This window comes from Ursus arctos, unplaced genomic scaffold (assembly GCF_023065955.2).
Source record: "Ursus arctos isolate Adak ecotype North America unplaced genomic scaffold, UrsArc2.0 scaffold_11, whole genome shotgun sequence".
Taxonomy (NCBI): Eukaryota; Metazoa; Chordata; class Mammalia; order Carnivora; family Ursidae; genus Ursus; species Ursus arctos.
In genome coordinates, this window is record NW_026622775.1 from 68272038 (window position 1) to 68298231 (window position 26194).

Sequence of the window (26194 nt, forward strand, 5' to 3'; positions counted from 1 at the left end):
AAAATCCAGTCCTAGATGTTGCATTTGAGATGAAAGCCAGACAGCTGGGTGGAGATGTCTGGTAGGGCTGAAGAATCCCCGTGGCCTGCAGCTCAGAAAGCAGGTTCACACACACCCATGCTAAGTTCAACAGGGCTCAACTGGGTCGGGTTCATAGCTGGTACCTTCTTAACTTGGAAGAGTGCAGACAGAATAAAGGGCTGAGAGTGTACTTGTCAGTGTGAAAGCAGGGAAGAAGGAAGGGATGGGGTTACAGCATCATGGGGTTTGAGGGAGAAGAGTTTCAAAGAGGAGATTCAGCTACAAAAGGAAGAGATCAGAGACAGCCAATAGCTTCTGGCAATGAAGCAGCTGTTGGTTTTGCAAAGAGGAGATCCAGTAGTGCAGTGGGGTCAAAAACATGATTGCAAAGAGCTAAGGAAGGACAAAGTGGTAGGAAAATGAGGCAGTGATGGTAGCCTATTCTTTGCAGAAGTTAACTAAAATGGAGAAGACATTCAAGAAGCATTCAGAATGGAGGGCAAAATAGTTTTAGATGAGGGAGAACTTGACATGATATACATAAAAGTTTGTCGCAAGAGGGGAACAAAATGACAATGCCAGTGGTTTGTCTTTTTTATACAAATTTGCCAATATTAATATAAATATTTTATTTTAAAATTATTGAGAATTTGTAAAATATAATCAGTGAAAGTAAACATTTACTGTATTTCAAATATGCTCATAAATGTTTACATAGCAAATGTTCTTTTGGCCACTACTGCTTCTCTGCTTCCTTCACCTTCAGGGAGCCCTCATTGTTGCCACCTCTGATGTAGATGGTCAGGGAAGACCCCAAGTCCTTCCTGCCACATTTAACTCCTCTCCAGGTAATTTTCAGGACTGCCATCTTGAGGCAGCTCCTTCTCTCTGGGAAGGAGTTTAGAGTTAATAACAATTTAATTTCTTTCCTTGATATTGGTAAGACCTGAAAGGAAGGCTGTGCTCTCTACCGAATTCTTCCTCTTCTCCATGAAAAGCAGTTGCCTGCTGAGAGTGTTCCTCCCCTCAGTTTTTTGTTAAGCCTTTTCTAGGGTGGAGAAGAGGGGAGGAATGGAGACCCAAGGGGCAACTGAAAACAAAAGAGCAGCTTGTGGTGAAGGCATTAGGAATGAATGAGGGGGCATGAATAGAACAGGGTAGGGGGGAGGAGTAACTGAAGAGGGGGCCAGGAATAGTGAAGAAAGATGCTGATTGCTAAAGTCATTCAAGCAGAAGGAATCAATAAAGAAGTCAACAAGGAAACAATCAAGAAGGAAGTGGACAGAAAAACAGGAAATAAAAAGAAGTCATCCTTTCTGAAGCAGCAAATGGCAGCAGAAGAGTGAGTGGTGCAGGTGTCCCGGGTCCTGGCAGAGACCAATGTGGACCCAGGGATGGCCTGAAATGCCAATGAAGGAAGATTTGGGGACTGGAATTCCCTTCTGATGGTTCACTTCAGCTCTGTGGGAAAAGCAGTCCTTAAATTGAAAAGAAGGGAGGATGAGTTAACACAGCCAATTCAGGGGAAAGATTCAGGAGTTAATGTGAGGTTGATAAAAGAAATGGTGAATAGCAGCAAGAGTCTTGCTGAATTTCATGTGACTCTGTGGTGCAGCCAACCTGAGAAATGGAAGGTAAGGATACCAAGGTCGTGTGTGATTAACATGATAGGAGCCTGACTGGAAAGGACAGAGTAGAGTAGGGAAGAAAGCACTGAAATGATGAATTATGGGATTCCATCTGGGTCATAAAGTCAAGAGAGGGGAAAGGTATAAATAACTAGAACAAAGTCAGTACATGGAAGCAGATCCCACCACAAGAATGGGCAGACATGGGAGTTTTTAAGAAAACAAGGCAGAAACAGTCATAGAAGGCAAGTCCCAGTTCCAAAATCTTAGAATAAAAGCCATTTGTAATTGATGGCATTCAAGGCATTCAAGACATGCAGAAGGCTTGCTCCAAGGGCTGGCATAAAGTTGCATCCCACTGGTCTTTTTTTTTTTTAATTTTATTTATTTATTTTGAGAGAGAGGTAGAGGGTACCTGCGCAAGAGGTGAGTGGGACAGGCACTGAGACACCCAGGTGCCCCAATGCATCCCACTGGTCTTTAAGGAAGTCTGAAGTGTTATCAAGTTAAAAATGTCTGAGCAATTATTTGTGTTGCTTTTAAGAAGTATTAGCACATTGGGGCGCCCAGGTGGCTCAGTCCCTTAAGTGTCTGACTCTTGATTTCAGCTCAGATCATGATCTCAGGGTTGTGAGATCAAGCCCCACTTCAGGCTCCCCATTGGGCATGGAGTCTGCTTAAGATTCTCTCTCTCCCTCTCCCTCTGCCCCTCCCCATCACCCTGCTCACACACATGTGCGCTCTCTCTCTCTCTCTCTCTCGAAGAAGAAGAAGAAGAAGAAGAAGAAAAAGAGCATTAGCATGCAAATGTTAAGGATGTGGACACATAAGGCAATCTCTCATTCCCTGACACAGATGGAAGGGTGTTGAAAATGTTCAGAGAGCACCAAGAGGTATACTGGTTGATGCTGTGAACAACAGAGAAGAGGGAACAGATTTAGAAATAATGAAGAAAGGCTGAGGGATAAGCCACTCTCCTCCCTCCCTTGGGTAGAACATGACAGGAAAAATGAGGCCTTCTTTGAAGAAGGTCATAAGAGATGAGGTAGGGCCAGACCCCTCACTTGGCCATTACCCAAGGTTGGTTTTTTGTTTGTTTGTTTTTACTTGCTGTGATATGTGAGGGAGATTTGGATGCTGAGGCATTAATGGGCCCCAAATATGGTATTCTGCAGAAAAACCTCCAGAGAAGAGAAAACCCAGCCTTTTGTCATACTGCTGTGTCCAGAGTTGGTGGTGACAGGGTTCCTCAGGGTTCTCTCCCCCTACTGCTCACTGTCTGTCTCTTTCTACCTCTTTTATTTCTAGTTCTTTCTCACCTCTCAGGAATGATTGAACCTTCAGCACTAGTATGACCAGATACAACATGTAGAGTCATGGAGTCTGGTGCTTGCCTTGGCTAATTCCCTGGCTAAGCGCTGGCCTTCCACAGCAGCTCTCTTGCAGATAGGGATGCATACTTCAGTGGAAGTATAAATTAGTTCATTAAATGGACCATTGCACTTTGCAAATTTTCAAAACTACCGAGGTTAAATTAGTTAATACGAGCTTGGTTTTATTGTACTTTGTTCTTACTCTTAAAGTTGGCCTGTATCATCAGATAATTGACCCCCTCTCTCTAAAACAAAATATAGATTTATACCGTACAGAGTTGCATTACATAATCTTGTTCTTACACTTTAACTTTATTTCTTTGAAAATTCTACCCCACTCTGAGTAGAGGTCAAAATCATGTTTCTTGTGTTTTTTACACATTGCTTCAGAGTTTGAAGGACTTATAAACGCCCTTTTAAGCAGTCTTTCTTTTTGAACCATAACTTTTCCTCAGACTTTGTGTGCAACTCTTTCCCATTCTCTCATGACTTTCTCCCTCCCTCCCCTCTCTCCTTTTCTCTTCTTTTCTTTCTCCCTTTCCTTCCCACCCCCTCTCTCTGTTTTTGTGTCTAGTTGGTACCAAGCTATATGCTAGGTATTAAGGTAAGTGCTAGGTGTTAAGGTGCTAGGCTTATGGACACCCTTCTACTCTTTCCTCAAACCCTCGTTCTAAAGAAACTTCTCATAAGAAAGTCCAATCCAGAGATATCTTCTAGTACAAAATTCCAGAATGCCCACTTGCAAATACCTCACTTAAAACGCAGTGTTTGTGCCACATGTTTCCATGATCTATTCCAATATGTCAACAGCATGCTTACTGTTACTTTTACTTTTTTACTGTTACTTTTAAGAGCTACTCTCTTAAAATTGACCCTACAAAATTATCTTCTAAGCCTATTTCTTCTCTTCAAACATGGGCTCCTTAAGATTTGAAAATATTTCAGTCTCCCCTTTTAAGTGTTCACAATCCTGTTTCTCTCTTCCTTTTCCAAAAAATATATCACACAACTTCGCTCACAAAGGTCTTTTGTCTTGTCTCTGTCTTTGTTTCCTCATCTGCCATGCAGTGTCATTTTAAGTCCTCAAGTTGTCTTAAGCTCTCCTGTCTTTGTACTTCAGAGTCTCTTCATTCATCACCATCCAAAGAAAATCATTTTTTTAATTAATAATTTTTTTATTATATTATGTTAGTCAACATACAGTACATCCCCGGTTTCCGAGGTAAAGCGCGATGATTCATTAGTTGCGTATAACACCCAGTGCACCATGCAATACGTGCTCTCCTTACTACCCATCACCGGCCTATCCCATTCCCCCACCTCCCTCCCCTCTGAAGCCCTCAGTTTGTTTCTCAGAGTCCACAGTCTCTCATGCTTCATTCCCCTTTCTGATCACCCCCCCTTTCTTTATCCCTTTCTTTCCCTACCGATCTTCCTAGTTCTTATGTTCCATAGATGAGAGAAATCATATGATAGTTGTCTTTCTCTGCTTGACTTATTTCACTTAGCATTATCTCCTCCAGTGCCGTCCATGTTGTAGCAAATGTTGAGAACTCGTTCTTTCTGATGGCTGAGTAATATTCCATTGTATATATGGACCACAACTTCTTAATCCAGTCATCTGTTGAAGGGCATCTCGGCTCCTTCCACAATTTAGCTATTGTGGACATTGCTGCTATGAACACTGGGGTGCATATGGCCCTTCTCTTTACTACGTCTGTATCTTTGGTGTAAACACCCAGTAGTGCAATGGCTGGGTCATAGGGTAGCTCAATTTTTAACTTTTTAAGGGACCTCCACACTGTTTTCCAGAGTGGCTGTACCAACTTGCATTCCCACCAACAATGTAGGAGGGATCCCCTTTCTCCACATCCTCCCCAACAATTGTTGTTTCTTGCCTTGTCTATTTTTGCCATTCTAACTGGCGTAAGGTGGTATCTCAGTGTGGTTTTGATTTGAATTTCCCTGATGGCTAATGATTTTGAACATTTTTTCATGTGTCTGTTAGCCATTTGTATGTCTTCATTGGAAAAGTGTCTGTTCATATCGTCTGCCCATTTTTTGATTTGTTTATTTGTTTCTCATGTATTGAGTTTGAGAAGTTCTTTGTAGATCTTGGATACCAGTCCTTTATCTGTAGTGTCATTTGCAAATATATCCTCCCATTCCATGGGCTGCCTCTTAGTTTTTTTGACTGTTTCCTTGGCTGTGCAGAAGCTTTTTATCTTGATGAAGTCCCATAAGTTCATTTTATCTTTTGTTTCTCTTGCCTTTGGGGATGTGTCATGAAAAAGGTTGCTTTGGCCGACGTCGTAGAGGTTGCTGCCTATGTTCTCCTCTAGGATTTTGATGGATTCCTGTCTCACATCGAGGTCTTTCATCCATTTGGAGTTTATCTTTGTGTATGGTGTGAGAGAGTGGTCAAGTTTCATTCTTTTGCATGTAGTTGTCCAATTTTCCCAGCACCATTTATTGAAGAGACTGTCTTTTTTCCACCAGATGTTTTTTCCTGCTTTATCAAAGATTAGTTGTCCAAAGAGCCGAGGGTCCATTTCTGGGCTCTCTATTCTCTTCCATTGGTCTATGTGTCTGTTATTGTGCCAGTACCATGCTGTCTTTGTGATCACAGCTTTGTAGTACAGCTCGAAATCCGACATTGTGATGCCCCCAGCTTTGTTTTTCCTTTTCAACAGTTCCTTGGAGATTCGGGGCCTTTTTTTTTTCCATACAAATTTAAGGACTATTTGTTCCAGTTCTTTGAAAAATGTCCTCGGTATTTTGATCGGGATAGCATTGAAAGTGTAGATTGCTCTGGGTAGCATGGACATTTTAACTATGTTAATTCTTCCGATCCATGAGCATGGAATATTTTTCCATCTTTTTATGTCTTCCTCAATGTCTTTCAAGAGTGATATACAGTTTCTAGAATATAGGTCCTTTACGTCTCTGGTTTAGTTAATTCCAAGGTAACGTATGGTTTTTGGTGCTATTGTAAATGGGATGGATTCCCTAATTTTTCTTTCTTCAGTCTCGTCATTCGTGTATAGAAATGCAACTGATTCACAGAAAATCATTTTGATCAATAAGATAACACTTGTTATGCTTGTCTCTTAATGCTTTCATTAAGACTCAAACTAGGTAAAAGATATAAAAATACTTTGAAAAACTTATAACACTGAGCAGATAGATGGTAGTCTTTTGATTTTGCTTTGGTTGGAAACAGAATTGTGCTTTTGAAAGAATTTCTTGATGATAAAAACACATCACATTTTACTGTTAGACTATATGCATATTGCCAAACATCAAAAGGAAACTATTCAGATGTTTGGTCTACCAACATGTCAGCCATCTGGAGGTTTCCAAAAAGAGTATTTATATCTTTATTATAGCCATGCTCTTTTTTTTTTCTTTCCTGAATAGTTCTATGACACCTGATAAATTCAGTGGAAAAAGTTTCATTTAAACTGGTTTTTGGTGATATGCTGGGTATACACAGCTTTTAAAGTTGCCCAAATCTCTAGGCCCCTTTTTGGAAGATGCATATCTTTTCATGATAAATGAAGAATCATTAAGAAATTGAAAATTACGTAATAGGTCTTTTTCACTAGACTAAGGTTTAGGACTTAGACACTGAAGCCACTTGGAGTTAGGTGTTGCGCTCCCCCCGCCCCCTGCCATGATATACACCAGTTTTTGAAGCTTGAATGTTACTAGGTAGAGTTTGGAAGGGCCCTCTGCACCTCATTGCCCAGCCCATATATCTATATTTGTCTCAAGTAACTGAGGTAGAACATTCTTTGAAGGTGGAAAAGAACCAGAATCCTGACTGCTTTCCTTTGAGGTTTATAATTCTATGTTGGATAGATTGGAGTAGCCCTGATCAAGGCAAATTTCAGAAAGACACAAGGGATCTTTTAGGTAAAAAAACATAAAACACTGGAAGGTAGAGAAAAAGACCAGATTATATACCCGGATTTACTCAGTAGGGGAGAAGAGTGTGGAGACAGGTTCAGGATCAGATTTCTAGGCTAATAGAATCCATCCTATTCTGAATACAGTGAAATGGTTGCATGTATATGACTTAAAAACTTTACACTTAGTGTGCTCTAGTCAGTGGTATGCTGGTAAAGTTTTAATAATTGACTCTTCAGAAAAACAAATGCATGTATGCACATAAATACATATGTTTATTGTAAATTTTACAGGTAGAAAGTATGTGTGACATATAATTTTAAAATAATAAAATATGTGATATTCTTTATTGTAAATTCCATACAGTCATTAGGTTTTCACAGAATGCTCTCACTGATTTCTGTTGAACATTTATGTCTGAGGCCAAACTATAGTTGCATGTGATGTGTGAGTCTAATTCTGGTATGAATATTAGTTCATATCTTTGTTTATGCAAATGAGTGAAATTGAAACATCAAAGCTATATGTTGGAATTTCACTCATTCATCAAAGATGTAAATAACTTTTTTGCTGAATTGGATAAGAGTTTTCAAATACTGAAGGAATAGTATCTCAGGGTTTTATGCTATTCACATCATAATTGCTATAAAAACACATTTTTTAAAATTTAATCTGCATTATAACATTTTTTCTATCACTTTCTTAAGTATAGACAATAAGCAAATCAATAAATGATTAATAGTATTTTCTTTTTTCTGTAATATAATTTTCCCACCATGGTCCATTTCAAGCTACCAGTGTGACATCACTGAACGTGCAGTAGAGGTGTACCATTGCTATATGCCCCCCGTGGGTGTACAGCACTGCCAGCATGCAGCTTTGGTAGAACTAAACAATCAGAAGAACATAGGTTGAAATGTAGTGTAATAGGAAGTTGTCAGTTTTGAGTATGCCCTTTGCTTTTGTGATGATTAATCGTATGTATCAACTTGCCTGCACCATGAGGTGCCCAGATTAAACATTATTGCTGGTGTGTCTGTATGAGTGTTTCTGGATGAGCTTAACATTTGAATCTGTGGACTGAGTAAAGCAGATTGCCCTCCTCCACGTGGGTGCCTGATATCCAGTCTGTTGAGGCACTGAGTAAAACAAAGGGCAGAAGAAAAAGGAATTCACTCTTTTTATTTTCTGTGTGCCTGCCTAAGCTGGGACATTCCATCTCATTTTCTCCTGCCCTTGGACTAAATTATACCACCAGCTCTTCTGGCTTTCCAGCCTGCAGATGGCAGATTCTGGGACTTCTCAGCATTCATAATCATGTGAGCAAATTCCTCCTAATAAGTAATTCTTCATAATAAATCTCAATCTCTCTATAAATATGTATATTATATGATATATAATAAATAATGTATGTAATAAAATACATAAATATATATCCATGACTAAATACATAAAATACATAAAATAAATATATCTCATTTTATATCTATCATCTATCTATCTACCTATCTATCTATTATCATCTATCTATCTATCTATCATCTATATTCTGTTTCTCTGAAAAACTCTGAAAAGCCTCTGAGAACTCTATGAGATTAAATATAACATATTTAATTATAAATTTATATTTATAAAAATTTATTGGTTTTGAGTAATGGCTGTGTTTCATAACCAACTCATAATATTCCTGAAAATCTAACAATTGACACTCACATACTCACTGCCTATAATTTTTGCAGCTCAGGCAACTTTACTATAAGAAACCTTTACCTGAGCATGAAGTAGGGGAGGGAAATATGCCAAAAGAAAGCTTTTTGCCTTGGAGGAATTGGTGGAAGTCTGTATCCTACCAGTGGACAGTGAAAATATTGACAATTTATGCACGTGGGCTGTAGCATGGCTCTCAGTGACATTGGACATGCAGCTTCACCTGTAGCCCTCGTAGTGCCAAGCCCAACAATAACAGTGAGGCAGTGAAGGGGGAAACAGGTGACACTTGTAAGCAGGGCTTTCTGGAAGGTTGTTCTTTTCAAAGCCCAATCTTTAGATGTATCTCTCATCTCCTGTTCTCCCAGTATAAGCATCAGTGGAATTTTGAGTAATTTTTTTCAATAATTGTTAAAAAATTTGTAAAGAAAGAAACCTCAGAAAGAAATCTAATCTTCTTGTGTGACAGGCCTCAAGTCATTTCATTTTGGACATTAAAAGATGGTGTGGCCTTCTTTTTTCATCTTCACATGGTGATGCCTGGTTGCCTGTGGCAACACTATTAGAGGACCACAGGGGAAATAGTCAAATTAATTATGTGAGACTTTAACACCTAATGCAAACCTACAACAAAGCTGGAAAATATTCATTTTTGAAAATGACCACACACAAGAGGCTCAAAAAGTTGTGGTTTTATTCATTGACATTATAGGGTACATTAAATCAACAGATGGATGAAGCATTCCTTGATGGTTAGGCTAAATTGTGAGCATGAAGATTTCTCAAAATTAACACTATCTGTGATGGTGAGAGGATTATACAAGACAAAATGAAAAATGTTTATGCTTAGTTAATCTTGACATGATACAGACACATGATACAGACAACTATCTCACTTCTAAGAGCAAGGTAAGTGGAATACTGAGGATCGGTACATGACACATGAATTCTGTTCTCCCTTCTCCCACCAAAGGCTTCACTCATCAAGGGGTCTTATTTTGTCATGGGCTATACTAGTAACATGAAAGTGGGGTAAAAACATAAGCCACTTGTCATTTTACAGTTCTGATTGAGCTTGCATAATTTGAGGGGTTTTGGTCAAGGGCTAATTTCTTTCATTCTCCAAAGAGCAGAGCTAGGCAACAACCTTCACCATCCTTAAAAATACATAAAGATCAGGCTTTAGAAAACAGGAAATTTCACTGAGTACATTTACCTCTTGGCTGGACTGATAACAATGTAAGAAGTACAATGCCAAGTGAAAAGCAAAATATATCTAAATACGAGATTCCTGGGATGTTTAGATTTCTTCATTCTTGTCCTAGCAAAGAGCATCTCAATGAAGTAGATTCTTTGATTCATTGTCTGATTAAAATAAAAAAAAATTGGAAGCCACGGTTATTACAAATTATAAAATATTATGTAACATTGATAACATTTATAAAGTTTAAATAATACTAAGAACCCTACTGGGTGACAACAACAGTAGCTCCATTTTGTAGGTGAGAACACTAATTAAATAACTTGGTTTGAAGTCCCACAGCTAGTTTTGGGCAGAACTAAGAAAAGAAGTGAAGTTTCCTGAGTCCATTTCCTTTCCATGATACTAGATTGCCAATCTTGCCCAGTAATGGGACATGTACACCTATCATTCCAAGCCCCTGAGGGGTTGAATGGGTATCTTTTGAGATGCTAAGTTTTTGTCTCTGTGACCAAATAAGAAGATGGGCATAATTTCCAGAGTTCCCTGCAGAGTGGATCACACGGTCCGGGTCAAATGGGGCTTGCTGAAGGAATGGGTGCTGCTCCTCGTCTTAGGACCTGGCTGGTCCTTTCTTAAGGAAGTGGTAGTCGATGGTTTCTGAGTCAATTATTCCCTTTATAATGTTTCTGCAGGTTCAATTCCAGAAAAGATTCAGGGGAGGGAGTGGGGAGTAATAGCACTTTCCGTGTATTTTATCCTGAATTTTTCCCCATTTATGATTTTTGTTGTTCAGAGACTATTTTTCACTGAAACAAATACCATATTCAGTCAGAGCAGTTGGAATCTCTAGCCCAACTGATGTAGGATTCTATAAAACCCAAGAGTAATACATAGATTATAGTTTATTGGAACACTTAAAAGGAAGAAAACTGTCAAATCATATAGTATATGTTCTTAAATGTTACTGATTTTCTGACTACCTTTTAAATTACAATTATCAGCTCTTAATCAACAGAGGGTTTTTTTAAATGAACTTTTCTTTCCCTCATCTTAGTTTGTATTAAACTCATTACAACCTCACAGAAATTTATAGTTTTTAGCGTAGATTTAAGCAGTCTTAATCTCACATCTCCCAGATGACCATGTAGCTACTGTTCTCATTAGTATATTAGTAAACACACAACCCTGAGTTGTTTTTGTTCAGTGTGGCGGCTTTCTTTTTTCTTTTCTGAAATTGAATTATTTTAAAAATATGAAGTAAAAAATATTAAAAAATAAACAATAAAAATTTCAAAAAATTAATAAAAATGTGAAGTGAATTTTGTTTTATTGTATTGCAGAACTCAGTGACACATCTTTCTCAAATCTGAAATAAAAGTGAGAAAATATTTGGGAACAAAGAAAGAGAAAAAAATGTCTTACATGATATGGTTCATAGTGTCTCCTCTACAATCAGCTTCAGATTTTAATTTACAGGTCATGGCCTCACAGCAAGGATTGGAACATTCCTTTAAAACACACACACGATGGGAAAGTGGGTTCAGCATTTTTTTCTATAGACCAGGTGCGTACAATTTTAGTACAAGATGGCAAAGAAATTTCACTTTTTTTTTTAAAGATTTTATTTATTTATTTGACAGAGATAGAGACAGCCAGTGAGAGAGGGAACACAAGCAGGGGGAGTGGGAGAGGAAGAAGCAGGCTCATAGTGGAGGAGCCTGATGTGGGGCTCGATCCCGTAACGCCAGGATCACGCCCTGAGCCGAAGGCAGATGCTTTAACCGCTGTGCCACCCAGGCGCCCCAGAAATTTCACTTTTTAAACTAAATTACTCTACTATACAGATTCCAGAAGAAATGACCAAGGAGACAATAATAGAAAATAATGTTAAGTGCAATGAAAACTACTCTTAAAAGGACAAAAATAGAATTATCCAAGAATTACCACAAATAGATTTGACCTAGATGATATTACATGTAAATTAATTTAAAACTTCCAAGAAGAATATTTCTATACTATTCAAACTATTTGAAGGTAGGAAAAAAATTTAAAACTCTCAATTTATTTTACTAAGCCTGCATGATTCTGATAATGACAGCTGGTAATGAATACACACACACACACACACACACATGCACACACACATTTACACACACGTATGCATACACACATACATACATGAACACATACACACACATACACATGTATACATACTCACCCATACATATACACACGCACACATGCATACATACACATACACAATTCTCATTTTTGAATATAAATGCAAAAACTTGAATAAAATATTAACAGAACAACAGATTATTAATATTATAACTCTCCATTACAACTATGCAGGGTTTTTTTTTTCACCAAAAATACAAGGGTGTCTGCACAATACAGAATAAAGTGATATCATCCATCACATTAAGAGACTGAGGGTAAAAAACAACTAATATTATTGTGATAGATGGCAAAGATTAGAAAATAAAGATAATCTATAAAGAAAGAAAGAAAATCTATCTAATAAATAGCAAAAATATAACTAATAAAATAAATAGTAAGACATGGATTATTCATAGTCTATATTTTTATGAAAATTATGACAAATGCTATGAGAGAGAAAAGATATGAAAGTATAATAATAATTGGAAAGTATAAATCACATTTTCATTCTTTATATGTAGTAAAATATTTGACCTGGGAAAAAATAGAGAATCAACTCTAAAAACAATAGATGAGTCACTTTTTAAAATAAAGTCACTTTTTAAGATAATAATAAAATAGCATCAAAAGGAGTAATAAAGTAGAACCTAATATAAAAAAGTAAACATTACACATACTAATAGCAAAAAGAAAAATAGAAAAGAGCTTCATCATATGCAAGAACTACATGAAGAACTTTATATTTATATCGAGGGGCGCCTGGGTGGCTCAGTCGTTAAGCATCTGCCTTTGGGTCAGGTCATGATTCTGGGGTCCTGGAATTGAGCCCCACATCAGGCTCCCCGCTCAGCAAGGCGTCTGCTTCTCCCTTTGCCCCTCACCCAGCTTGTGCTCTCTCTGGCTATCTCTGTTGCTGTCTTTCTCTCTCTCTCTCTCTCAAATAAATAAATAAAATCTTTTAAAAAATTAAAACAATAAAACAATCATATCATGAAAATCCCAGTGACCCTCAGAGCAAAATATGAATTTCATGCATTTCAATCAGAATCTCAGTTGTATTTATGAGCAAACTGACCAAAAAAAAATACCAAGTTATATGGGAGAATGAACACTGAAGAATGACAATGCATATTCCACCTCAAAAAATGAACACACTTGGCACTGCAGATATTAAAATGTGTTCTATGACTAAAGTCACTAAAATAGTGTGTGATGCTTGTGTGATAATATCTAGGTAGATCGGTAGAATGGTTGTTTTTAAGATCTAGAAAAAGACCTAAATGGGTACATAAAAATAGTAAAATAGCATATGGGATCATGGAAAATTGGATTTTTCACTAAAAGATACTATATAATGTTTATATACTACTTTTTAGATAGGAAAACAGCTATTTAAAATTCAGCTGTTCGTAAGTCTGACCTCTAGTTTTATTCAACTCCTTAAGAAGAAAATCAACACAAAATGGAAGCCATACAGGAGCTGGCTGATAGAGAATATTAGACCTCACCCATCACATAGACGGTGTTTCTCTCTCTCCCTGTCTCTCTTTGTCAGTGTGCACTGACTACAGGCCCTGGGCCTGCTGAGATCAGAAGTACCCTGGGTTGTGAACAGTTTCAGTGGTCTTCCACCCAAGAAGCCATATGGGAATGCAAGCAAGTAGGAATGAGATAAACTTATATCTAACCTATTATAAAGTTACAAATCATTTCCATTATTTCGCATTTCATTCTAACTGAAAGAGTATTTGTAGTACTCTTTTTACAAATGATTAAGTCACACCATGAAATCTACTAATGTAATTCAACAGCTTAAAATGTCTGAATAAATAACTGAAGGACAGAGAAAATTTATGCCCTCTCCATTGTCATAGAGCCTCTTAAAGTAATGAATTAATCTTGGGTTGCCACAGGCTTCATTCATTACTGGCTTTGGATCTTTGGAACTAGTTACTTAACTTTTCTGAGTCTCACTTCTCTAAATTGGGATAATAACAAAACCCATTCTGTAGGTTTGTTGTGAGTAATAAAGGAGATATGGTGTGCTTAAAAATTTATTTTGCTGATTGACACATAAAAAAAATCTCTTCAAATAGTAACTCATTTTTTTTCAGTCTTAAAGCAAGAGAAGATTACTAGGAAATCAGAATGTTCTCTTAGAAACTAGTGTGGGATTGCTGGCCAATATTTTATCAGAGACATTCTTTACAGTATACTGATACCTTGCAGGTGTCAGATTTTTATAAAGATTAGCAGAATTATAGTAATTATCTTAGATGTTTTATATTAATATCCCATTTTCTCCAGGTTTATGTGATTTTTCTTTTTCTCCTCTGTTTCGTTTGCTTTCTGGTTTATACACTGGCTTGGTGAAGGAAGGCCAGCTCTCTTCATGGAGAGAACTTTCTTCTAGATTTGTAATTGTTTTCATTAAACAAATGATCAACTGTGACTAGGTGATTTAAGAATTTCTGACCAATATGTCTAGGAAAGATTGTAAGTGACATGTTAAAGATTTACTTCTTTACATTGAACTTTATACAATCATCCCATAAGTGTATGCTGGCTTTTGAAATGCCTTTCAAAATATGGCTAAAATCAGTATTAAAAATACTAGTGTGGGGCACCTGGGTGGCTCAGTCAGTTAAGCTTCCAACTCTTGGTTTCAGCTTAGGTCATGAACACAGGGTTGTGAGATCGAGCCCCATGTAGGGTTTTGTGCTCAGTGTGGAGTCTGCTTAGGATTTTCTCCCTGCCCCCTCTCCCTCCCTTTTGCCCCTCCCCTTGTTTGCACTGTCTCTCTCTCTCTCTCAATAAATAGATAAATAAATAAATAAATAAATAAATAAATAAAACCTTAAAAAAAAAAGAAAACCACAAGTGCAACCCTATTTTTTTTACTATGATGCCATGTTTGTCTTTAGAAAGAATTTCCAAAAGAACATTCCCTGAAGAAGGAAAAGAAAAAGAAAACAGCATAATTCTCATGCTGCAATAACTCTCTAATAAATTTTTAAACTGTGGATATTTTCATACCTTAGGAGAGCCACAATCACAGTCTTCTCCTAATTCCAGAAGTTGGTTCCCACACACCGGTTGTGTTATTATGTTTTTAGGAATTGGTGCTTGCAGTAGGCACTTTGGTCTTTGAGATAAAATGTATTTCTCAAAATGTGAAAGGCAGGTTGTACTGAAATCCTTTGGGAATTTTGAACTGTAAAGAGAAGAAAAATCATGATATCTAGTGATAAATTAACATGAGAATCTGACTTGTCTAACTCTATCACCTGGTTCAATGGGAACTCCAAATTCAGTATCTGTTTAGGACTGCACTATGTCACATGTGGAGGATGAAAGAGCATACATATTACACTAGGAAAATTGAACTTGTGGAACTGGAAGATTTTAAATTCCTGTGTGGATTCAGTACTGTCCTAAATGGCACGAATGATGAATGAGTCTCACCATTTGTGATCACCATTGAGGGCTGAGAGGTAAGAGATAATAATAATGAATTAGTGAAAGGGAAGAATTGCAGACTTAGGATATATTTGGATATAAGTGGATGTATTTCTCTACCTATTCATGAGAAAGGTATTCTTTTTTTATTTTTCTATCCCAAGTCCTTGCAAAGTGACTGGCTTAGAAGCTAATTAATAATAACATAAAAATGGATTGAGTGATTAGTGATGGAGATATATGACTGTCATCATTATCTTAATTAGATACATATTTTTGGAAAACATATTATTATTTAATAGAAGTTGTACCTCTTAATCCCCTTCACCTATTTTACCCATCCCCTACCCCACTGTTAACCACGTTTATTCTCTGTATTTATGAGTATATTTCTGTTTCTGTCTGTTTGTTCATTTGTTTGTTAATTAGTTTTATGTTTTAGATTGCATTTATAAGTAAAATAATGATATATTTGTCTTTTTCTGTTTGATTTATTCCACTTAGCATAATACCCTCTAGGTCTATCCATGTTGACACGAATGGCAAGATTTTGTTCTTCTTTATGGCTGAGTAATATCCCACTGTCTCTGTGTGTGTGTGTGTGTGTGTGTGTGTGTGCGTGTAGCATTTTCTTAATCCATTCATTTATTGATGGACACTTAGGTTGCTTTCATCTTGGCTATTGTTAAAAAATATGTTATTTAATGCTAAAGTTATTTTAAGTTAAAATAACACAGTTACCATACTCATCATCTCTAACTTGGCATACTTGGAAATCTTAAATAATGAGCCCCGATAAGCTGGTAAAACCTGTGCATCAAGAGACTATAGGGTGAATTAATGTGATTCATAGCCCTTGGCAAAAAATACCCATTCACTATATAGACTGAATCTGAATTCTTTAAGATATAAGAATATATATATTTTTCTCAAGGGTGACAAGGTCTCACCTCAGGTATTGATTCATCACACAACTCCCTGAGGGACACTTGGTATAATATGGAACATCGGGCATACCAAGGACATGACCCAACTCATGTGACATCACTCCTACAAGAGCCACATTATTCTTTGTCTTAGCCTGGAAAAAAAAAAAAGAAGAAAGATCTATTACTTATATTCAGTTATTTCCTAGTTTAATAGAATAGTTTGACAGATGAAAAATAATGAGTTATTAACTTTCTTTCCCTGTCATCGGCTATTGTAAAATGCTGAATTAACATTTGAAATGGCTGGCTTCTGTGAATCTAACCGTTGAATCAGTGTTCAATAAATATTTTCTGAGCTAATGAGGAGTTCTTGGTAAACAAGGAGTAAATTAAGGTAATTACATTCTACCTAGGAAGTACCACACTAGATGTTCAAAGGCCTCCAAAACCTATTGTCATAATGCTTGACATAGGTAGTACTTGGCCATATGACACCAAAATGCACCTTCTCTGACCTCTCTGACCATTGATACTGAAGATAATTTGAAGTTGGCTCAGGCCACAGAGGGCATCTGGGTTCCCTTTCTGTTCCAGTCTTCCTGTTCTTATTCCCTAATACAACTAAAGAATGAAGACTTCTGGAAGGCCCAATGTAAGGAGATATTCTGTTTCACAATCCAAGATACCTTCAGCGTAATGATTTACCAGTAGGTTCATTTCTACTTTTATTTACTGACTCAGCAAATGTTCTTCAGGCTAACTCTGTATAAGGCATCATTCTGGTCTTCACAGAGGACACAGAACCACAGGGAGCCTTACTGTGAGTTTACAAACCTCAATAACAGCAACCGAAGCTGGGGAACACAAGGAATTCGAGGCTGCCATTCCTACACGTCCATGGTTGAAACCAATTCCACTGTGTGAAAATTAAAGATCTATTGTCAGGATCTGAGTCTTTGGAGCCATTAGCTTTTGTCAATTATGTTTTAGATTTCCTGTGTTGTTCCACCCTTTTTATATTCACTAGGCTCCAGAAATGTTTCTGCTGTTCCATAGCATTATATGATCACAGATGATCACCAGATCCAGGAGTTCGTTTAGTAAACATGGGTCTTCACATTCTTACAGGTGAATTCCTACTGGTAGAATTTCAGGCTCTCTGACAACTGATTGGGGAGATATAACTGAACAGAATTCTCTGCCAAGAACCTTTTGGGTTAACTCTCCACTCTGCCTACATACACCTGGCCCCAGCCAGCATATGCTCACCTGAGTAGCTGTGCATGGTCATGTATCTTCATTTTTCCCAGGTTAGAACGATGCCAATTCAGAAAGTTGTTAAAAGTGTCACCTGCGTTGGCTACCACCTTGATCTTATCACCATCTGACCAGATTTCCATACCTACCAATGCCACTTGAACATCTATGGTATTATAAATCTGTGGGAAGAGCATTTTTCTTCATTAAAATGTTTGAGATTTCTTTATTGTCTTAGATCTTTTGTTGACCATAAGTGATGGATAAGTGTATAATATTTTGAAAATAGAAATCCTGGAAGTTGCCTTTGCTATAGTACATGTGATTTTTACCTTGATGTTGATCCTTGCCTGCTAAATTTCCCAAAACTGCTGACATTAAGCCATTGTGACCCTCCCAACTCCTTATTTGGTGAAACCATAGGGAAGACCCAAGCTTGTATGTGGAAATACATGTTTACAGGACAAATATCTTACCACATTGAGTAGGTTCATCACATCAAACACAAAGCTTCTTATCAAAGTTAGATTCCCCTTATATGTGTTATACTGTAAAGTACAAAATGCAAACATAATTTTTAAAAAGTTGATGTGGTACAGGATTTAACATTTTAAGAAAAATTATACATTTCAACATAAGTAAATGTGTATTCATTCATGTCTGACTTATATAACACCGTGTTTCAACAAAATCTTTTTAAAGGTCAGAATTTTTTGGTAAGAAAAGAAGTAGAAATTCTTATATTATCAGTGTTTTTCATTTTTAACTCGAGGAAATCAAATTAACAATTTCAATATTTCTAACAATTTCAGTATTATTAAAATTTGATTATAAAACAATATTTGCTACTTTAGGATCACAGGTTATAGTATTTTTATGGCTATAAGTATAATTTGTAAAATACATATAATTTTGTATCTACTTTATAATTACATAATAGAGTTAGAATTTTAAAAATATTTTAATAACCCATTCTTTTTTGTTTTTCATTATTATGGTTGATTTCTTACAGCTATCTTGTATAAGAATACTTCCAATATCTGAATATATTGGCAGCAGGTGGATATTAAAGGGTCAGCGAGTGAATGAGACTAACAGAATATAATAAAAAATTATTATATAAAAAAAAGAACTACAGCCAGCAAGGCAGTTAGAAAAGACATGACAATCAGGTAGCCAGAGTCTGCATTTTCAGCTAGGATAGCTTAATTCCTTTGTTCGTTTGATAAGAAAACTTAAAAGTTGACTTAACTGCCCAAGAAGCATACATATTTCATACTCACAAAGGCATTATCCAGCACCAACAAGAGATCAATGTATTTCTCAGCCTGAAGAAAGTCTTCTTGCTTTACAAAGAGTAAAATAACATCATTAATAATCATCTTTATTCTAAAAGATTGAAAAACTTGCAATGAGATTTTTTTTTTCCAGAGGGAAATTAAATTAAATAAGTAAATGAATTATTGGCTTTACCTGTACCAGTAACTGTTGAGCACAATGGTATACCATATATCATTGCTGAGATAATTGGAAGAAACAATGACACAGGAAATCTACACTTACCTCTGGGCTTTTGAGTGACCTGGAGGTTCGAATACGGCCCTGTTTCCTGCCAACACTTCTTACACCACAAGTGTGATTAGCCAGGTCCAGCTCCTCCTGGTTATATGTGAGCACAGCGTGTTCTTCTTGGTCTGTGCTTTTCAGAGGCTTTATCATGTATCTTTGGTCATGATGTGTGAAGTATCCCCTGTGAGATACAGAGACTCATTTCAAGATTCTTTGCCACAGAGTCACAATACTGATCAGAACAGAGTATACCTCTCCCTAAATCCAAAGCTCACACATACAGTTTTCATTCAGAGGCCTTCCAGCTAACTTTTGCTAATTTAAGTTATAATCAGTACTGGCCAATAGTAGAATGAAGTCTATATTATTTACTAGAAAATTCTGAACAAAAATTGCTAAGATGAAGCTATCCCAAAGATTTTAGAGTTTATATCATAAGCTCAATAAATATTTGTCCATAGTTTATTTATACTCTTAGAAAACATTTTTTGGCAGGTCCTAGGAATATCATGGAGGACAGAGTAAAGAGGTGTTTAGATACTGAGAACCCCAGAGAAGAGAAAGAATCATGAGCAAATCAGCCAGAGGAACAGGTTGTAACTAGTGGTAGCTTAGAGAATTCTTCTTTTTAGTAAGAAAATCAGTTCAGAAATATAAAATGAACTCATATGATGGAGGATTACAAATACAGCATAGATAGTCATTAAAAATTACGTCTGTGAAGGTATTTTATGATATGGGAAAGGCTTATGATATCATGTGGCATGAAATATGTTAGAAGAAAAATTATATATATTTTATTTCATATTTCAACCATGTAAAAGATATATGTCTATATGCATGAAGGCTGCAAACATGACAAAATGTTAATGATGGTAGTCACTCCTAAACACAATTTTTTGGTTGGTATTTTCTTATTTATACTTTTTCTTACTTTCCAAAATTTCCCTAATTGGCAAGAATTATTTTTGTAAACAAAATTATCACACATGTGCATGTATGTGTGAAAGCATACACTGTTAAAAATTATGTTAAACATAATTATAAAATGATTGCAAAGGTGATACTTTAATCTTCATTTTAACAGCATTTTATCTATGCAGAAGATTTTACCAAGATTAATAAGAAGACAGGAAATGTCCAGGAAGACTCAATTCTGTGTAATAGAATGGTACTTAATGTTTAACATTTTTGCAAGTGACTCACCTCAACCCATTACAAGTACTAATGCTGGCAACAGAATCCTTTTCATTTAGTATGTGTCCTTTATAGTAGCAATGTTCCTAAAGATGGGATAAAGAAATATATATTTTTAACTACAAGAATAAACATATCACAGTTGTGGTAAAAGCTGTTATTTTGAATACGTAGGAAGGTTCTTCAAATTATGGTGGCAGCCAGACCAGTTCCCAGAAACAAAAACAGTGATAACTTCAGAGATTTTACGACCTGTTCCACTACTGATCCTGGAAACTCCATATTTGATGATTGATTTTCTTTCTGGCACTAATTGCACGAAAGAAAAGTCCAAGGAGTGTGAACTTAAAAGGGCTCACGGTGAAAGCAATGCCGCATCTGAGAAGTGGCCAGCCCCCCTGGGATTGACAGTACACCTAGAGAGCTCTCAGGTTTGAGCACCCACTTTTGAGAATCTGGCTTTCCTGTGCTGAGTCCCTAAGTCACTGTGCATCACATATCAATAAAATGAGGTACCCATTTTTCTAGATTCCAGGGTTCTTAAGAAGTCACACTACCATTCCTAAGCCCGTCATGGGGCTGGTCCAACTCATTTTAATTGGTGTGTTAGTTGAATCCCTTTACCAGCATCAAAACCACAGAAAATTGTTCACAACTACAGATTCAGACATAGTTGGTGCTCCATATAAGCAAAGTAAGGGGTCACTTATGTAGAATGATCCAACAAAGCTATTGAATAAACTCTGTTCAGAATAAACTGATTTGTTTTAAGGGTCTGAAATTCTATGTTTTTCTTGATTTGGAAGAAACCTTGTCATCATAAACATTTTCTTGTAGAGGACTTGGAAAAGATACCAAATTAAGATACCATCAGCCATTCACACTTGAGCATGAATTAATTTAAATGTTAACAAAAATCCAGATATCCATGAAATGAGAAATTTTATGTGAGAAGGGAACAAAGAGCCATTTTGTGACTGAAGTTTTGTCTTTTTATACACACATACATGTTTGGGGGTGCCCAAGGAGAGTGGCTCTGAGAAATTCACTTAGTTTGGTAATACTTCATAATTGTCTTTTTGTGTTCTCTTTCTGTTCTTACCTTGGCATTGATTTTCTATGTCTGGCATCTAGGCCTTGGCATTATCTATTGCATGGCGGTTTAATGAGATATAAAATTAAATTAATTAAATAATTGATATTCCATTTCTCACCTCAGGATATATGCATATATTGTTCAAAAATAATAATTAATTATATGATGTTTCAAGTAGCCAGCGGGCAGAATATTTCTAACCTTTTGATAAGATGGTTTAGGGGAAAGTGGACTTGTTGTTGCTTCTGCAAATGCAATACTTGGAAGCCTCTTACTGTCCTTACCTTTAAAAAATGATGACTATGATTTTTTAATATTTTCATCTGTTGTCTTATTGGTCATAGACAAGCACCTTGTTTCCAAGCCCTTTGATTTCTTTTTTAGCTGTCCTAGGACCTATGCATCTTACAACATAAGTGGCAGATCTCAGAAAGAGTCCCAGAAAGCATTCAGAACCTACCATGTTCTGAGGGCTTGTAGTGATTTCCTCTCCTCTGGGTGAGTAATATGTTTCAGTGTAGTTTGGCCCCAGGAGATGTCTGCAAAGTTCAAAAATTTGCAAGATACACTTAGGGTGATAATAAGGACTATTTATTGTTCCTGACATGACCTTTAGCAGTAAAAGAATGATTACGTCTACAGTGAGAAACAGCAGACATTCTGACCTATTAATCCTTTTCCAACGTTGGAACGTTGCTGAAGCAAATCAAAGCATTAATTATGCCCATTAGGTTCAAGAGAAAAAATGCCCCCAGATACTTTTCAGCTACAAATTCTCTATCCTCAAATGGGTTATTTTGGGACTCTTTGCATCAAAGACCCAGCCTCTAGAGGGTCTCTGAAGGGTTCTGGGTCACAAACATTCATAAAAGACCATGTATCAGGAAGAAGTTTACGAACAGATGGAGAATTTGGTGGAGCCCCATCTCCAGGGATGTCTCAAGGCTCTGTGCCCTGAATGACCCTTACATATGTTCTTATAAAAATAATGGGAAGCCACGTCAAAAATTTGAGTTCATATGGGTAGAAAAGATTTTCAGTAAATTGGGAGAAGTATTAAGGAAGAAAAACATTTATCTGTGTTGCTCTCTTTGCTTTATACGTTGCATATAATTTCCTTAGAAAGCAACAACCTTCTTAGCTAACATTAGCACAATCTAGTAACATCTAAACCTCAACATGTTACATGTCTTCTATCTCAAATCACACTAAATAGAGTCTCAAGAAGGTTTACTTTTCCATATTCTGTTAATATTCTAGTGATTAAACTTTCAGGAAGTACAACTTACTTGCTTTTTTGCAGGTGAAGAACAACTTCTTCTCCATTTAACGTAATCTGATACTGAAGTTCAGGTTCATATCTTTCCTAAAAAATATTTAATGATATACTGCTATCAATTTATATTTCTGAGTCTATCTAAAATAATTATAATACAATGATACATGTAGCATATATAGAAGAAAAATTACAAGTACCTAAAATATAAAATAGTTCTTTTATATACTTAAATATATAAAATAAAACACAAATCATACATTAAGATGGATTTCCAAAAAGTACAATAATGCAGTAATAATACTCAGATTAAACTAACTGTACTATGTAAGATAAGAACTTATTAATTTCTCTACTGTACAGTATCCTGTCCTGTATATCTTAATGGATCACTAATGGTATAATAATAAGGCACATATTTTTATTACCTTAAAACCAAACAAAATATACTAAAGAAAACTAAGAACTACTAAGAATTAAGTGAAAATTATAAATATTAGCAACAATGTAATGAAGAGTTAATATCTTTAATAAATTTTGTAAATCTTGCTAATTAATGAAATAATGTTGAATTCTCCATTATAGACAAAATGGCCAAGGAGGAGGCAATTCTGTGGGGCAGGAAGTGAGGGTATGGTTTGGTGAACTTGGCAGGATACCTTTCTTTCTAGAAAATGGCTTTCCTTCCTGTGCTTTCCCCTAGCCTCCAAACTTGGAGAAATGTCTAAGTAGCTTTATTCTTTCTGAACAGGTGAAGCCGTTAACTCTCTTCCTACTGCTTAAATGTAAAAGCATTCTGAGAATCCCGTATTCTTTCCTGGACAAAGAGGAGCTGTGAATATGGGCTTCAAAAGTCAACTATTAAGCATCACCTCTATTAGTGAAAAGTCTCTCTGTTGGCTCTCTGGTTGTGAAATCCCGCTATCATTCACATTACTTACCTCTTTGCCATTCTCTGTCTGGTTGTTCTGTATCTCCCTTTTGTGTAAAATGTGTAGTTTTTTAGGATGAACTACTTCATAAAGCTCTAATTCAGGTGTTTGCTTTAAGGATATTGCTAGAGAAAAAGAGATAATATTAACATAACACAAATTAAAAGTCTTGGGTTTTGTTTTGGTTTGGGTTGGTTGGCTTTGTTGAAATGGCATAGAAGACTGAATTCCCATCCGGAAAGTAAGCATTAAGAAAAGAAAGGTCCTCCTTCCTCCTTCTCCTTATCAGCTTTGATAACAAAGAAATTTTCGTTTGCTCTATCTGTTAATTCTGGAAAGATAGGGAGATGACGAAATAATTCTTCAGATGATTTCTCAGTACATGGGAGATTATCAGAGCCAGGATTCTGCCCTGTAGTCCAGATCCCTCTTCTTCTGTAGTCCTCTTCAAAATTGTGGATTTTTCTCTCAGTGTTCTCAGAGATCTCTGTTTTTCCTTTCTATGTCTTTTTTTCTTTGTGGTGCAACCCCTGGCTACCCCTTCCAAAAATCAAATTTTTCATAAGCAGGTAATACCTCATTATTAGGGAAGACTCTACTAACCACTATTTTATTTCTAATTATAACAATAAACCATTATGTTCTTCCTCTCATTAGCATTTGCCCTTAAGACTTCAGATTTCATAGGAAGCAAAGTTTTTGTCATCCCCTATTGAAGCAATTTCAAAGCATCAAATAGCAAGTAGGAAAATCAGGTAGCAAGTAGGCTAAATGTCCTTCTTGATACACTTGGTATAATATTACATAGACAATTTTGTAATTTGCTTGCATATAGTAGGAAAAGAACTTATCAGAGCCAAAAGATGTGGTCTTAAGCCCTAGCTAAATGACCTTCTAAAAGTTATTTTGCTTTCCTATCAGTTTACTTATCTAAATTAGAGGTTGGTGTAAAAATTGAATAACATAAAATATGTAAAGTTATGTAGTACCAGTCTAGAAAGATGGCAGGTGCACTTTATCTATTTTTTCTTTTAATTGTTCAATCACTCATGTAAGGTCAGTCATATTTTTTAAAATAAATGTCTGTGCTTAGAGACGATTTTCCACTGAAAGACAGGGTGATCCTGGGAACACAAGTAGTTTTATACCTGGCTGATATGGAGAACCTGAAGGAAAATAATCAAGCAAAAATTTTCTCCTACTCAGCCCCCAGAGTTCTGCTATGATGTTATCCCAAGGAGGATTCATTACACAGGAAAACAGGAAATTTATAAATATATTACTAAAAGTTTTTTTTATCAATGGAGAATATGAATCCAATTAATGTAAAGAGTTGTGGAGTTGAGGTTAGAATAATTTTTTTTTAAAGATGTTATGTATTTGTCAGAGAGAGCACAAGCAGTGGGGGCAGCAGGCAGAAGGAGAAATAGTTCATTGCTGAGCAAGGAGCCCAGTGTGGGACTCCATCGCAGGACCCTGGGATCGCAACCTGAGCTGAAGGCAGATGCTTAACCGACTGAGCCACCCAGGTGCCCTAAGGTTAGAATAAATTTTAATAGATTTTATTCTTACAGTGTTCAGTTGGTCAATTAAGTTTTAATTTTGCTTAATACTGCAATTATGTCCTATTTAATGCTAATTTTACTTAAATGTCTTCCTTGTCATCCATTCTAGCACAGTTTTTGGTCGGATTGTGTCTTGATAGGTGATTGTCTCCTTATGGAGTAGAAAATACCAATGTTATTCAAGATAACATTGGAGATGGTGAGAAAATTCTTGATTTCTGGTCTGGAAGCTAATCCTCTGGTGTTATTTGGACTGTGTGTTTTAGAAAATACAATTATAGATCTAGTAGCATTATTGAATGAAAAGTAAAATTTCAGGTACATCCTAACTAAATTATTACACCAATTACAACACCTTGACTATGATCATGGAGTTTATGTAAATTGAGTAAATATACCAAAATGCAAACAGTAGTGATCTTTGGGTCACATAAGAATGTTACTTTCTCAAGGATACTTTAAAAATGCATTAAATAATTTGATTTTTGTATAAAATGTCAGTATTTTAGTGCTTACCTTGAGTTTGAATGATGAGCCAGAGGACAGAAAGCAGTGCCAAAGACATGTTGCCTACTGCAGATAGCTGAGAAGTCCCACACAGCATGAAACTGGTCTCCCCAGTGGTCCAGTTTTATCTTCCCTACTTCTCTTTACGAATTGGAAAAAAAAAAAAAACTCCCCAAAACAGAAAACCTCAAGCATTCTTTGTGAAATTAGGGAATGTTTCTTAATAGTGTTGGGAAATTGCCAAGAAATTGCAGTGTCAAGATCATGAGAATGTTCCTCATTTAAGAGAGGTGTTTATGTCTGTGGTTACAGCTTGTTAAGGAATTTATATCTGGACAGCTGCTTGGCCCTGGTGTTCCTGTAGTGGTGGGAAAGAATCAACTGAGACTGAGATGCCTA

The 26194-nt window shown here is 36.3% G+C and overlaps 1 protein-coding gene across 1 annotated transcript; it reads right to left on the reverse strand.

Moving 5' to 3' along the window:
* Positions 1–9314: 9314 nt before the first annotated feature.
* Positions 9315–25928, reverse strand: ADAMDEC1 (ADAM like decysin 1). Its single transcript, XM_026518979.4, has 14 exons — positions 25805–25928; positions 23733–23848; positions 22805–22881; positions 21976–22054; positions 20429–20505; positions 19217–19403; positions 18937–18999; positions 18130–18201; positions 17666–17835; positions 17231–17312; positions 16418–16548; positions 15045–15222; positions 11268–11353; positions 9315–10006 (listed from the first exon to the last, which is right to left on the reverse strand). The coding sequence occupies exons 1-14, from the start codon at positions 25890–25892 to the stop codon at positions 10000–10002; spliced, it is 1413 nt and encodes a 470-aa protein (XP_026374764.1). The 5' UTR covers positions 25893–25928; the 3' UTR covers positions 9315–9999.
* Positions 25929–26194: the final 266 nt, after the last annotated feature.